The following is a 10,605-nucleotide window of genomic DNA, read 5'->3' on the forward strand; positions in this document are numbered from 1 at the left end:
GCACGGCTGCACGTCCCTACTGCTCGAGGTCCTGCACCAGGTGTGTGTGCCTGCACTTGGGAACATGCTTACACTGCATGGCTGCCACAGAGAATTTCGACAAGATTCTAGAAGAATTACCTGTACTTTCAAGGAAGACCTTGCCAGGTTAGAACAGTGGTGCTGCTTGTGAGATCCCTTGTTTTGGGTAAGTAAACCCAAAAAATGAACCAAACTGTAGCCCTTTGGTTCCTTTTCTTGGACTTCAGGGAAAGTCTGACAGGACCACACACAGACCACCACAATCAGCTGTCCTGCTGTGCATGATGGGATTAACACAGATTGAAGATGAAGAAAAAACAAAGAGAAAGTGGTTGGTGCTCCCAGTGAACTGAAAAATGGGAAAACATCAGTGGAGTTTGCCTATGATCAGTTTGGAGATTACTGATATCCTTTATGTTTTAATTACTTGGGTATAAAAGTAGAATTGTCCTGGTTACATTTTTCATCTGTTTTCTGCTGTGCAGAAGCCAGTGAAAAAAGGGCAAGACTGGAAGAATTCAGTGCCATGTGTTTGTATTCTGTGCTCCTTTGACTAGATACAGTTCTTTATTTGAGGAAAAAGCGGCTGTGGTCTGTCTGGTGCACTGGTCCACTGGTGTGGTTTCGGGACCTTTGCCCTCTGCCAGCAGTGACTGATGCTGAGGGCTCTCCAGATGGGCATCACTTCTCATTGGAGAGCAGAGGCTGAGCAGCAGGACCAGCTCTGCCTTGAGCCCCAGTGTCACTGACAGGCGATGTGTCCTAAGTGGGCCATGACACCCTAAAGTGTCCCTGCGTTTTCTGCTGCTGCCCAGGCAGGTGGGAAGGGATGCGCCAGAAAGTGCCACAGTGCAGAAAGTGCCAGTGACCCATTGCCAGTGAGGCCTGGAAAACTGCTAGAGGTGAAGGATAAACAGAGAGTCAGGTAGAGAAGGACTTCAGGGTGAGAACCTGTTCATCTGGAGTTCCTAGGCTCTCCTGCTACATTTCCTGGTTATTGTGATGTTAATCGTGCAGCTTCCACCCCAAATAAATGCAGGCTTTTGTACTTTTAGCACCAGAGGCCTTTCAAAGGAAAATGGAAGGGACTTGAGAGGAATGAAAGAGACACTGAGGTTACAAGATGGTGACAAAGCTGAAGGTAGGCACATTTTATCATTACAGACAAAAATTTGTATGGTTCGCATGTGAGCCATTCCAACAGTTAAGTTGTTCTGCTTCCATACTGGGATGAGTACTGCAGGTGAGGAGTCAGCAATGCTGCCGTGGGGTAAGGAAGGAATTTTTCTGCTATGTTGTGGTAAAAACATTCACCCATTCCCATTCTGAAATTACATCAGAAATTTTGTTCGGGGCTTTTAGAGATGTAATTAAGAGACTTCTGGGTACGGATGAAGTCTGGGTGGCACTGTATACCAGGAATGGCTCACTGTGAAAGCTTTGATCTCACAGGAGGGAGAGTTTAACACTATTTATTGAAATCTGTGCTCCAAAACAGAGCTAAGAATACCAAAGCAATTAAAAAAAAATCTATTCAGTTATTTCATTCAGAGATATAAGAAAAGCTGATTTCCACATAAAGTAAAAGAGAGACAGGGAAGAGTTTAAGGGAATGTTGAAGACAGGTCCTGTCAACCATCACAATAACAAGCTGTCACACAAAGCACAACAGGTAAACGTATCACTGCTCCAGATCCACTGCAGCAAAGTGAGTCAGCTTTTATTCAGCCTCTGGCCTAAATCCTTTCTTTTGTAGGGTTTGTGCTGCCTTTGGGCTTGTGCCCTGACTCAGGGGCTCTTGGGCCTGCAGGGCTGAGCTCCTGTTCCTGCAGCAGGGCTGGATCACAGCCCACTGCCTCAGCCAGACACCTCCCCTCAGCACGGGGGGTTGTGTGGAGAGCGGCAGCATTCCAGTCACCCCAGAGTTTCTAGAAGAACAGCAGAAGGATAAGCAAGAGCCTTTGATGGAGCTTGCAGCTTCAGTGTTAAATAACACCCGCTCCCAACAGCTGAGTGGGGGCAGGACTCATTCCAGAACTATTAATAAAGCCCCTATTTATACTCCAGGTTCCTGTGAACGGTGCAGCAGAAAGCTACAGCTGCAGAGCTAAAATGGAATAAATGTCAGCCTCCAGGGAGAAGTACTGTCCTGTGGGAAAGGAAACAGCCGAAGGACAGCACAGGGGCAGGTTTCAGACCTGAGGAAGCAGAGAGCGAACAGCAGCACCCTGAGCTCACAGCCAGTGGGCAGAGCCAGCCAGCCACCTCCCTGCAGCTGCAGGTCTGTGCAGAGCTGCCAGAGATGCAGCGTCAGAGGCAGCTCCCTCTGATGCCAGCAGAGACCAGCAGGATTTGAGCTGCCACTCCACTGACTTGGGACCAGGTGTCACTCAGGGGAAAGGTGCAAGAGCCAGAAAAGACGTTTGAGGAGGCTTTGAGTGCATTGTCTGCTGGACCGGAAAGATAATGGAGAGCACGGGAGGGCCGTATCTGAACACAGCTGCGGTGACTTCCCCTGTAGGAATAGCTCGATTGCTGCAGATGACCTTCGGATGTACCACATTCAGCCTGGTTGCCCACCAAGGGGGCTTCAGTGCCGCGTATGGCACCTTCTGCATGTTTGTCTGGACCTTCTGCTTTGCCATCACTGTGTTCATCATTGCCTGTGAGTTCACACACCTGCACAGCTGCCTGAGCCTCTCCTGGGGAAACTTCACCGCTGCTTTTGCCATGCTTGCCACACTCATGTCCATCACGGCTGCAGTGATCTACCCACTCTACTTTGTCCAGGTGGGCTGTTACCCCATCGGCTGTGAGGTGAGGGATTTCCGTATCGCAGCCAGTGTCTTTGCGGGCCTTCTGTTTGTCGCCTATGCCACTGAGGTGTTCTTAACCAGGGCAAAGCCGGGACAAGTCACCAGCTACATGGCCACTATCTCTGGACTCTTGAAAATCGTTCAGGCCTTTGTGGCCTGCATCATCTTTGGGGCACTAGTGAACGACAGCCAATATGGTAAATACGTGGCGACGCAGTGGTGTGTGGCTGTCTACAGCTTTTGCTTTGTGGTGACAGTGGTGGTAGTGGCCTTCAGCGTCACAGGTAAGACTGCCTTGCTGTGGTTCCCTTTTGAGCGTTCTGTGGTCATCTACACCTTTGGGGCTGTGCTGCTCTACGCGAGTGCTGCGGTCATCTGGCCAGTGTTCTGCTTTGACAGCAAGTACGGCTCCCCACAACGCCCTGGCCTCTGTGCCAAGGGAAAGTGCCCCTGGGACAGCCAGCTGGTGATTGCCATCTTCACCTATGTCAACCTGCTGTTCTATGTCTTGGACCTGGCGTACTCCCAGCGCATCCGCTTTGTCTCACACCTCTGAATTGTGGGTTGGCCTCCGTGGAGACATCTCAGTGCTGTGAACCACTGCAGGTGCAGAGGGATGGGGCGAGGGGCAGAGAGGTGCTGGGCAGGCACACACACAACACCATCAGCCAAACTTTGAGGTGAGGACTGACTACACTAACAAGTTAATGACCTGGAGCGGGTGGGCTGCAGCTGGTGCAAAGCACAGCCCAACTCCCCCATGGCTCTGCCTCGCCTGCCTGGTGCCAGTGCAAAGGAATTACACAGCTCCATGTGCATCTGCAGGCAGCAGGAATGCTTGTAGCCACAGCAGCGGGGCTGCAGGCTGCCAGGTTACTGAGCCAAATATTAGGAAAGACACCAAGGATTTTGAAACTGTTAACCAGTAACCAAGTGACAACTCAAGAAGTGGAAAAGTTAAAAGCTGCATGAAGGAACACCAGGAGATGAAAATCAATCCCTCGGAGTTTGGGTTAGTTTGGACTGTGTTGTGAGATGTGGAATGCCTGAAAGTGTGGGCAGTTCCAGTCTGGGTGTTTCTGAGAAGAACATCATAGCCATAACAGTATTTTGAAGGTTGCCAGTTTTTTCCCTTCCTCTCCTTTGCTGTCTAGCACAGAAAAGGAATATCCTCAAGTACACACCTTGGAGGAGGCCTATTTAATTTAATATTCCTATTTAGCAAACACTGATTAACTACAGAAATGAAACTTTGTGAAGTCAGGGCTCTACTGCTGAAAACCAGGTTGCAGAGCAGAGCCAACCTGCAAAGTGACTGTGTGTGACCTGCCATCCTCACCTGAGTAGCACAGAAAATACCTTGGCACATGCTCCATCTTGATTCATGGGCCACCACTTCTTTACACTGAAGTCAGGGGGTTTTCTTCTGTAGGCTGGAAGAAAAATTCTGGGGGCACAGGATAGGGGAGGCAGAGACCAATTGATCTCTCAGTGCTGCACAAGAGACCAAACTGGGCGGGGAGGGGACATGGCCAGGATGGGACGTGACAGAACTTGCACGTGGTACCCCGGAGCAGCTCAAGTGCAGGATTCCTGAGCACTCTGCATCACCGAGTAGCCAAATTTCTCAGACCCATCCCTGACAAAACACCCACTTTAAAGTTCCACACTTCTCAGCTCAGATTTCAGGCCCCATAGCAATCTTCATTTGTTCCAGGGAGAAGCCAGAGTGTCCAAGTGATTGTGCAGTACATGCAGACTTGAGTGCTTTGATTAAAATCTCCAGTAGCTGCCTGTCAAGCAAGATTTATGGTTTAACCAAAACAAAATAAAGCTGAATGGCAGATGTATGCTTACATCTCCTGAGATCTGTGTGCTGTCACTTTCCTCTCCACACTTTCATTCCAGCAGACATGGCCCTTTCTGCAAAAAAACAGAGCTCACTTTATTTTGATGTACAAAGCCTGAACACAGACCCAAAAAAGAACAGACACAACACAGCAAGACCTCTGAGTGTATTCTTTGCAGCAGAATGGCTCAGGAATAAGGAAGAAAACTTACTTTACATCAGTGCTTTGTATGGGGTTTGAAGAGCAAAGGGAAAGCTTGTTGGGACAGATTATGTGGAATAATTCTGAGCAAGGACCAGCCCTTAGCAGTGGGGAGCGTTAGCCAGGAAATGGGACAAGAATTGGGATCCAGCACAAAGGAACAGCCTTCCAAGGGGGTTTTCTCTTCTACAAGTCCCAGTGAAGTGCAGGAAATTTGGAAGATGTGGTCCAAGAGGAGGCTGGTAGGGCAAGACCCAAGGCTATCTGCTATAGATATAAACCAGGAGCTTTATTTCTTGCCACCCAAACAAATTTTGGGTTGTACAACTACAGAATGCTGATTTGGAAAAGGAAATCCACTTGTGTTGGAGGAGTCAATTTACAAGAGCCACTTGGGAATTACATGCAAAGGGACCCTGAGCATTTATGCTAACCTTATGCTAACCCTAACCCCATCAATATGGACAAATTAAGCTGTGTCACACTTGAAAATTACTCATTTTTTGTTATTACAGATCACTAGAAACCAAACAGGTGTCTGTGAAGGACCATGGCTTTTGTTATAAAATTCAATCCAGCGAGCCCAGGAGGGGCTGGAGAGAAGTCCCATCCTGAAGGCTTTGGGGGTGCTGGGGAAGGGGGTCAGCAGAGGCAAGAGCCCACAGGGGAGGGTGCTTGTCCCCAGGGATGACACTTCCAGTGGCTCAGGCAGTGGCTGCTGTTGGAAAACTCCTTGGCTGAGAGCATGTGGCTGAGCAGGCACTGCTGGCTGCTTGCTGGGAAGATTTTGCACCAAGTAGGAGCAAGAGCAGAAACATGGTAAAATCTGGCAATGCCATGAGTTGAGGCAACTTACACTGAGCGAGGGTCAAAGGGCCAGAGAGAAACTGGTACTTGGGAAACAATGAGGGCAAAATTGAGTGCCTTCACAATAAGGGGAAAGAGAATTTAACATGAAAATCATGATCCCACTGACTGGAGGAGTGGAAACACAAATCATTGCCAAGAACAGTGCGTTCAGATTTAGCTTTCTCATGTGCCAGCCAAAGACTGAACAAAAAATGTGAACATGGTCAAAATGGCAAAAAAAAAAGATTGTGTGGACAACAATCCTCTCTTTTAGGAGAAAAAAAAAACAACAAACAAACCAAAAAAACCAACCAAAAATCAAAACCTCATGCTTCAGTGGTTAAAACACTCCCCAACCATTGGAAACTATGACATTGCCCAATCCAGGACAGAGAACATCTGATATCTGCTCAGCAGGATTTACCAACCAGCTCCGTCATGATTAAGTTCACCAAACCCCTGTCATTTCTAGAGTATCTACCCTCTTAATTAATAGATGATGATCAAGTAGCTCACCATGGACCAGGTTTCTCCAGTCACCAACCATTCCAAACCTGTTCTGGTATACTAATGTTAGGATGTATGTGTGTTGAGTAATTGTGGACTTGTGGCTGAAGCCAATTTAGACAGCATCCAGAGGATTCCAGCACAGATAGATTCAAATCAGAATTGTTAATGGGTTTGGTTTGGCTTTTTCCTCTCTTTATTCGGAAGCCCAGGTTTCAGTATCCCCAAAAGATCAGCATTTAGGAACATTTATCAACAGAAAAAGCACTGAGATTTATTTCTTCAATAAAGAAGCAAGAAAAAAAAAATAAACCAGTGAGGTAAGATGATACTCAGGAAAAAAAATCAGCGCCTGCTGCCTGGATTTTACGGGAACTCTGCACGCCGGCCCGGTCTCTGCACAGCCCGGGGCCGCAAGGCTCTGCCGGAGCCACGGCGGGAGGCGGCACTGCGTCCGGGCCCGGATGGGAACCGTTCACGTGCGGGCAAATCCCTCGGGAAACCTACGGGCAATTCCCAGGGCACGAGGTGCTGCAGGGCCGTCCGGGGAGGAGGGAGCGGACCCCGGAGCGTCCCGGGCCGGCCGAGGTGAAAGCGTGGCGGGAGCGGCGGAACCCGAGCAGAGCATCAGGGGAGGGGACCCGGAGCCCCGTCTGGCGCCCGCTGCGCTCTGGCCCCGCGGAATCCTGCTCTCCACGGGGCCGGTGCCCGGGAACGGCCGGACCCGCGGCGGGCGGGGTGACCCCGGGCCCGTGGCGGCGGCGCTGCCCGCGGGCTCAGGCGGGAGCAGGGCGCCCCCTGGCGGCGCAGGTGGGCGCGGCCGGCGGCCCCGCGGGCGGCGAATGATGCAACACCGGGCGCGGGTTGCCCCAATCGCTGGAGAGCGCCGGGCGCTGGCCCCGCCCCCGGGCGCTGAGTGGCGGAGCCCCGGCGCAGCCCCGCCCCGCCGCCCGCCGATTGGCTGCGCGCTCGCGCCCCGCCGCGCGGCCTCCTCTCCGTGCGCGCGCGGCCACGTGGACGGCGGCGGGGCCGGGAGCGGCGGGAGCGCGCGGCACCGGCCATGAGCGTGGGGTTCATCGGCGCGGGGCAGCTCGCCTTCGCCCTGGCCCGCGGCTTCACGGCGGCGGGTGCGCGCAGGACAGCTCGCCTTTCCCCTGGACGGGGGCTTCCTGGGAGCGGGTGCGCGCGGGGCGGGTGGTGCCGGTCCGTCGGGCTGACACGCGGTGTCGTTCGCAGGGGTCCTGGCTGCGCACAAGATCACGGCGAGCTCCCCGGACACTGACCTGCCCACCGTGAGCGGGCTGCGGGTGAGTGCGTTCGGGTAGCGGGGACCGAGTGGCGGCGCTCGGCTCCCGGGCCGTCCCGAGGCTGAGCGGTCCCATTTCTCCCCAAACCGGTGCAGAAAATGGGAGTGAACTTCACGGTGAGCAACAAGGACACGGTGAAGAGCAGCGATGTCCTCTTCCTGGCCGTGAAACCACCGATCATCCCCTTCATCCTGGAGGAGGTGGGCCCCGACATCGAGGCCCGGCACATCGTGGTCTCCTGCGCGGCCGGCGTCACCATCAGCTCCATCGAGAAGGTGAGAGGGGACCGGGCCCTGCAAGGCCGGCCACGGGCTGCTTCCACTCCTCTGACCCCGAGGAGCCGATGCAAGGGACAGACGTTACTTGTGCTACTCAGGACTAAAATCACACAGCAGCAGCAGCCAACTTGTTTTCAGTCACCTTTGCCTGTCTTCATCAGCAAATGCTAATAGGGGTTTTATCCAGCTCTTCCCGGACATGAGGTGCTGTCCGATCATGTTTCTTTTAACAGCAGTGAGTCATCTCCCCTGAATTTCTGCAGATTTTATGCTAAGTGTCTGCAGGAGCTGTTCTGGAGATCTGTGGGTTGATGTGGGATTGACGCCTTTAGGATTCCGTTTCCAGCCTGTTTTTGCCCAGCTCCTGCTTTGCTGGTACTGATGAAAGCTTCACATTCACCGATGGGCTGCTGTGGCTCAAAGCAGGGCATTTGAGATACACGGGTCTCTCTTTTCCTTCTTCTTGTGTTCTTGCCCCTGGGGGATCTTTTCCTACATAGCCCATGGATAAAAAACATGCACTAAACTCATTTTTCTTCCTTCTTTCTTTTTTCATACTTTCTATCTTCAATGATTTTCTGCCCTAAGAAACTCTCTGCCTTCTGCCCCACACCAAAAGTGATCAGGTGCATGACCAACACCCCTGTGATAGTCCGGGAAGGTGCTACAGTCTATGCCACTGGAACTCATGCAGATGTGGAAGATGGGAAGCTTTTGGAACAGCTGATGGCCAGTGTGGGCTTCTGCACCGAGGTGGAAGAGGACCTCATCGATGCTGTAACGGGGCTCAGTGGCAGTGGCCCTGCGTATGTATGTGCTGTTTCCTCAGCTAGTGGCAGTCTTGGGGAGAGCAGTTGGCTTTGCCTGCCATAAAGTCTGTGCAACTTCAGCTTGTCTTTTTTTTTTTCTCCGATCACACACATTTGCAATGGGACATGTATCCAGGTGTCCAGTTTTGGACAGCTGGAAAATTTTTTTACCAGTGAGATGAGTCTGAAGTCCATAGCCAGTGTGCAGTGTCCATGCATCCATGTTTCAAAACTTGGGCCTGTAGTTTGCATGATGCAGAAGCTGAATTTCTCCCATTCCCCCTACTCCTGAGCTGGAACTAGTGTGAGGGAAGCCTGGTGTGGCATCCATGAAGGAAAGGGGGAGGCTTTTGTCAAGACTAAGTGATAGGAGAATAGTCCTGAAGCCCTGGATTCTCTGAGACTTCCCAGTCCTGGAGCAGAGTCTTTCCGTCACCTTGTTGCTCTCTCTGGTCTCAGGCATTCACTGCCCTGGATGCTCTTGCGGATGGAGGAGTAAAGATGGGCCTTCCCCGCAGGCTGGCAGTCAGACTTGGAGCACAGGCTTTGCTGGTCAGTATTACCTCCTGCATAACAAATCTGAGTCTGTGCCTGCTCAGAGAAATCTACACATCACAGTTTTAAATGATCTTGGTCCTCTCACAGAATCTACTTTAAAGAATGTGTTTGGTTTGAAGTTCCTGGTGAGGCACTGTAGGAAGTGTCCGCAGCAATCTGCTGGTGCTGGTGGTGGTGTGGGATCTGGGGCCTGGGAAACTCTGCTCTTTTGCAGGCTTCATCAGCTCTGAAAAGTGTTTTGGCAGCCTGCAGGAGCATAAGTTTGCCAGTTGGGAGTGTTGGTGCTGCTCTGTGCAGGGGAGGAGTGTGTGACAGGGAGCTTCCTCAGTCAGAGGTGTTTTCCTTGCTACAGGGTGCTGCCAAAATGCTGTTAGAATCTGAGCAGCATCCTGGTCAGCTGAAGGACAATGTCTGCTCACCTGGGGGAGCCACTATCCATGCCCTGCACTTCCTGGAGAGTGGTGGCTTTCGCTCACTCCTCATCAATGCTGTGGAGGCTTCCTGTATCCGGACAAGGTGGGTACCTAGGAAGTCCTAAAGAGCTTGCAAGACTTGCCCCCCACCCTCCCCATCTTCTCTTTTCTATGTCTTCCTCTCCCACTGCCCCATTGCAGGGAGCTGCAGCATTTGGCAGACCAAGAGAAAATTTCCCCAGCAGCCATAAAGAAAACTTTGCTGGACAAGGTGAAGCTGGAGTCTCCTTCTCTGTCTGTGGCATCTGCTAGCAAAGTCAGCCTGTTCACCAACAGGAGCAAGAAGAATTGACCAGACTGCTGTATTCTGGTAGTGCTGAATGTCAATGTCTTGGTTGCAGCTAGGACAGGGTTAATTTTTGCAGTAGCCAGGAATGGCGTGGCCAGGACCCTGCTTATTCTATACATGATGCATGTGGGCAAAGGGGAAGGTTTGTGGCAGGGGAGAGGGGCTGAAGAGGGATGGGGAGAAGGGGTCCCTTGTTGGTTGCATGAAGCGAGCGGTGGGAATAACATCATGTTACATGTGGTGAACAAATGCGTGTGAATCCTTTACCTCTCTTCTACACTCTTTTTAATATTGTTGCTGTTATTATTGTTTTCTTATCTCATTACTGTTTCCAGTAAATTGTTATAGTAAACCATGATCTTTACCTTTTGTGCCTCCAGTTCTCCTCTCCAGCCTACCACAGGGGGAGAGGGACAGGAGGGGAGTGAGTGAGCAGCATGTGGTTTTGAGTATTTGAGTGGGAACACTAACACAGGGAATACCATTCCTAAGCCACAGCTGCTGGTGTTCTCTGTGTTATTTCTCCTTTGTCCAAGGAAAAACGCTCACTCTGCATGTTGGTGTCCCCTGTACCAGGCTTATGGCTTGCAGCAGCTGTGGGACAGTGCTGTAGCAAAGGGTCTTTAACCTGTAGTGGGGTTGGTGTG

At 51.5% G+C, this 10,605-nt stretch overlaps 2 protein-coding genes across 2 annotated transcripts; both read left to right on the forward strand.

Annotated features, from left to right (window-relative positions):
* Nucleotides 1–5: 5 nt before the first annotated feature.
* On the forward strand, nt 6–4,635 carry MYADML2 (myeloid associated differentiation marker like 2). The gene is made up of 3 exons (XM_005530636.3): nt 6–187; nt 1,077–1,162; nt 2,089–4,635. Exon 3 carries the CDS (start codon nt 2,488–2,490, stop codon nt 3,391–3,393), a length of 906 nt encoding a protein of 301 aa, XP_005530693.1. The 5' UTR covers nt 6–187; nt 1,077–1,162; nt 2,089–2,487; the 3' UTR covers nt 3,394–4,635.
* Nucleotides 4,636–7,245: 2,610 nt separating this feature from the next.
* PYCR1 (pyrroline-5-carboxylate reductase 1) lies at nt 7,246–10,313 on the forward strand. The gene is made up of 7 exons (NM_001292083.1): nt 7,246–7,371; nt 7,481–7,551; nt 7,647–7,826; nt 8,418–8,639; nt 9,098–9,190; nt 9,549–9,712; nt 9,811–10,313. Exons 1-7 carry the CDS (start codon nt 7,305–7,307, stop codon nt 9,959–9,961), a joined length of 948 nt encoding a protein of 315 aa, NP_001279012.1. The 5' UTR covers nt 7,246–7,304; the 3' UTR covers nt 9,962–10,313.
* The last annotated feature ends 292 nt before the right edge of the window (nt 10,314–10,605 follow it).

This window comes from Pseudopodoces humilis, chromosome 21 (genome assembly GCF_049639895.1).
Source record: "Pseudopodoces humilis isolate 2021_Gansu_Grassland_sample_001 chromosome 21, ASM4963989v1, whole genome shotgun sequence".
Taxonomy (NCBI): domain Eukaryota; kingdom Metazoa; phylum Chordata; class Aves; order Passeriformes; family Paridae; genus Pseudopodoces; species Pseudopodoces humilis.

What these genes read in the sequence shown, in the direction of transcription:
- PYCR1 (NM_001292083.1), top strand. Translation starts at nt 7,305, where the DNA reads ATGAGCGTGGGGTTCATCGGCGCGGGGCAGCTCGCCTTCGCCCTGGCC. An exon ending in CCGCGGCTTCACGGCGGCGG is followed by an intron (nt 7,372 to 7,480) that starts GTGCGCGCAGGA and finishes TGTCGTTCGCAG; the next exon opens with GGGTCCTGGCTGCGCACAAG. An exon ending in CCATCAGCTCCATCGAGAAG is followed by an intron (nt 7,827 to 8,417) that starts GTGAGAGGGGAC and finishes TTCTGCCCTAAG; the next exon opens with AAACTCTCTGCCTTCTGCCC.
- MYADML2 (XM_005530636.3), top strand. Translation starts at nt 2,488, where the DNA reads ATGGAGAGCACGGGAGGGCCGTATCTGAACACAGCTGCGGTGACTTCC.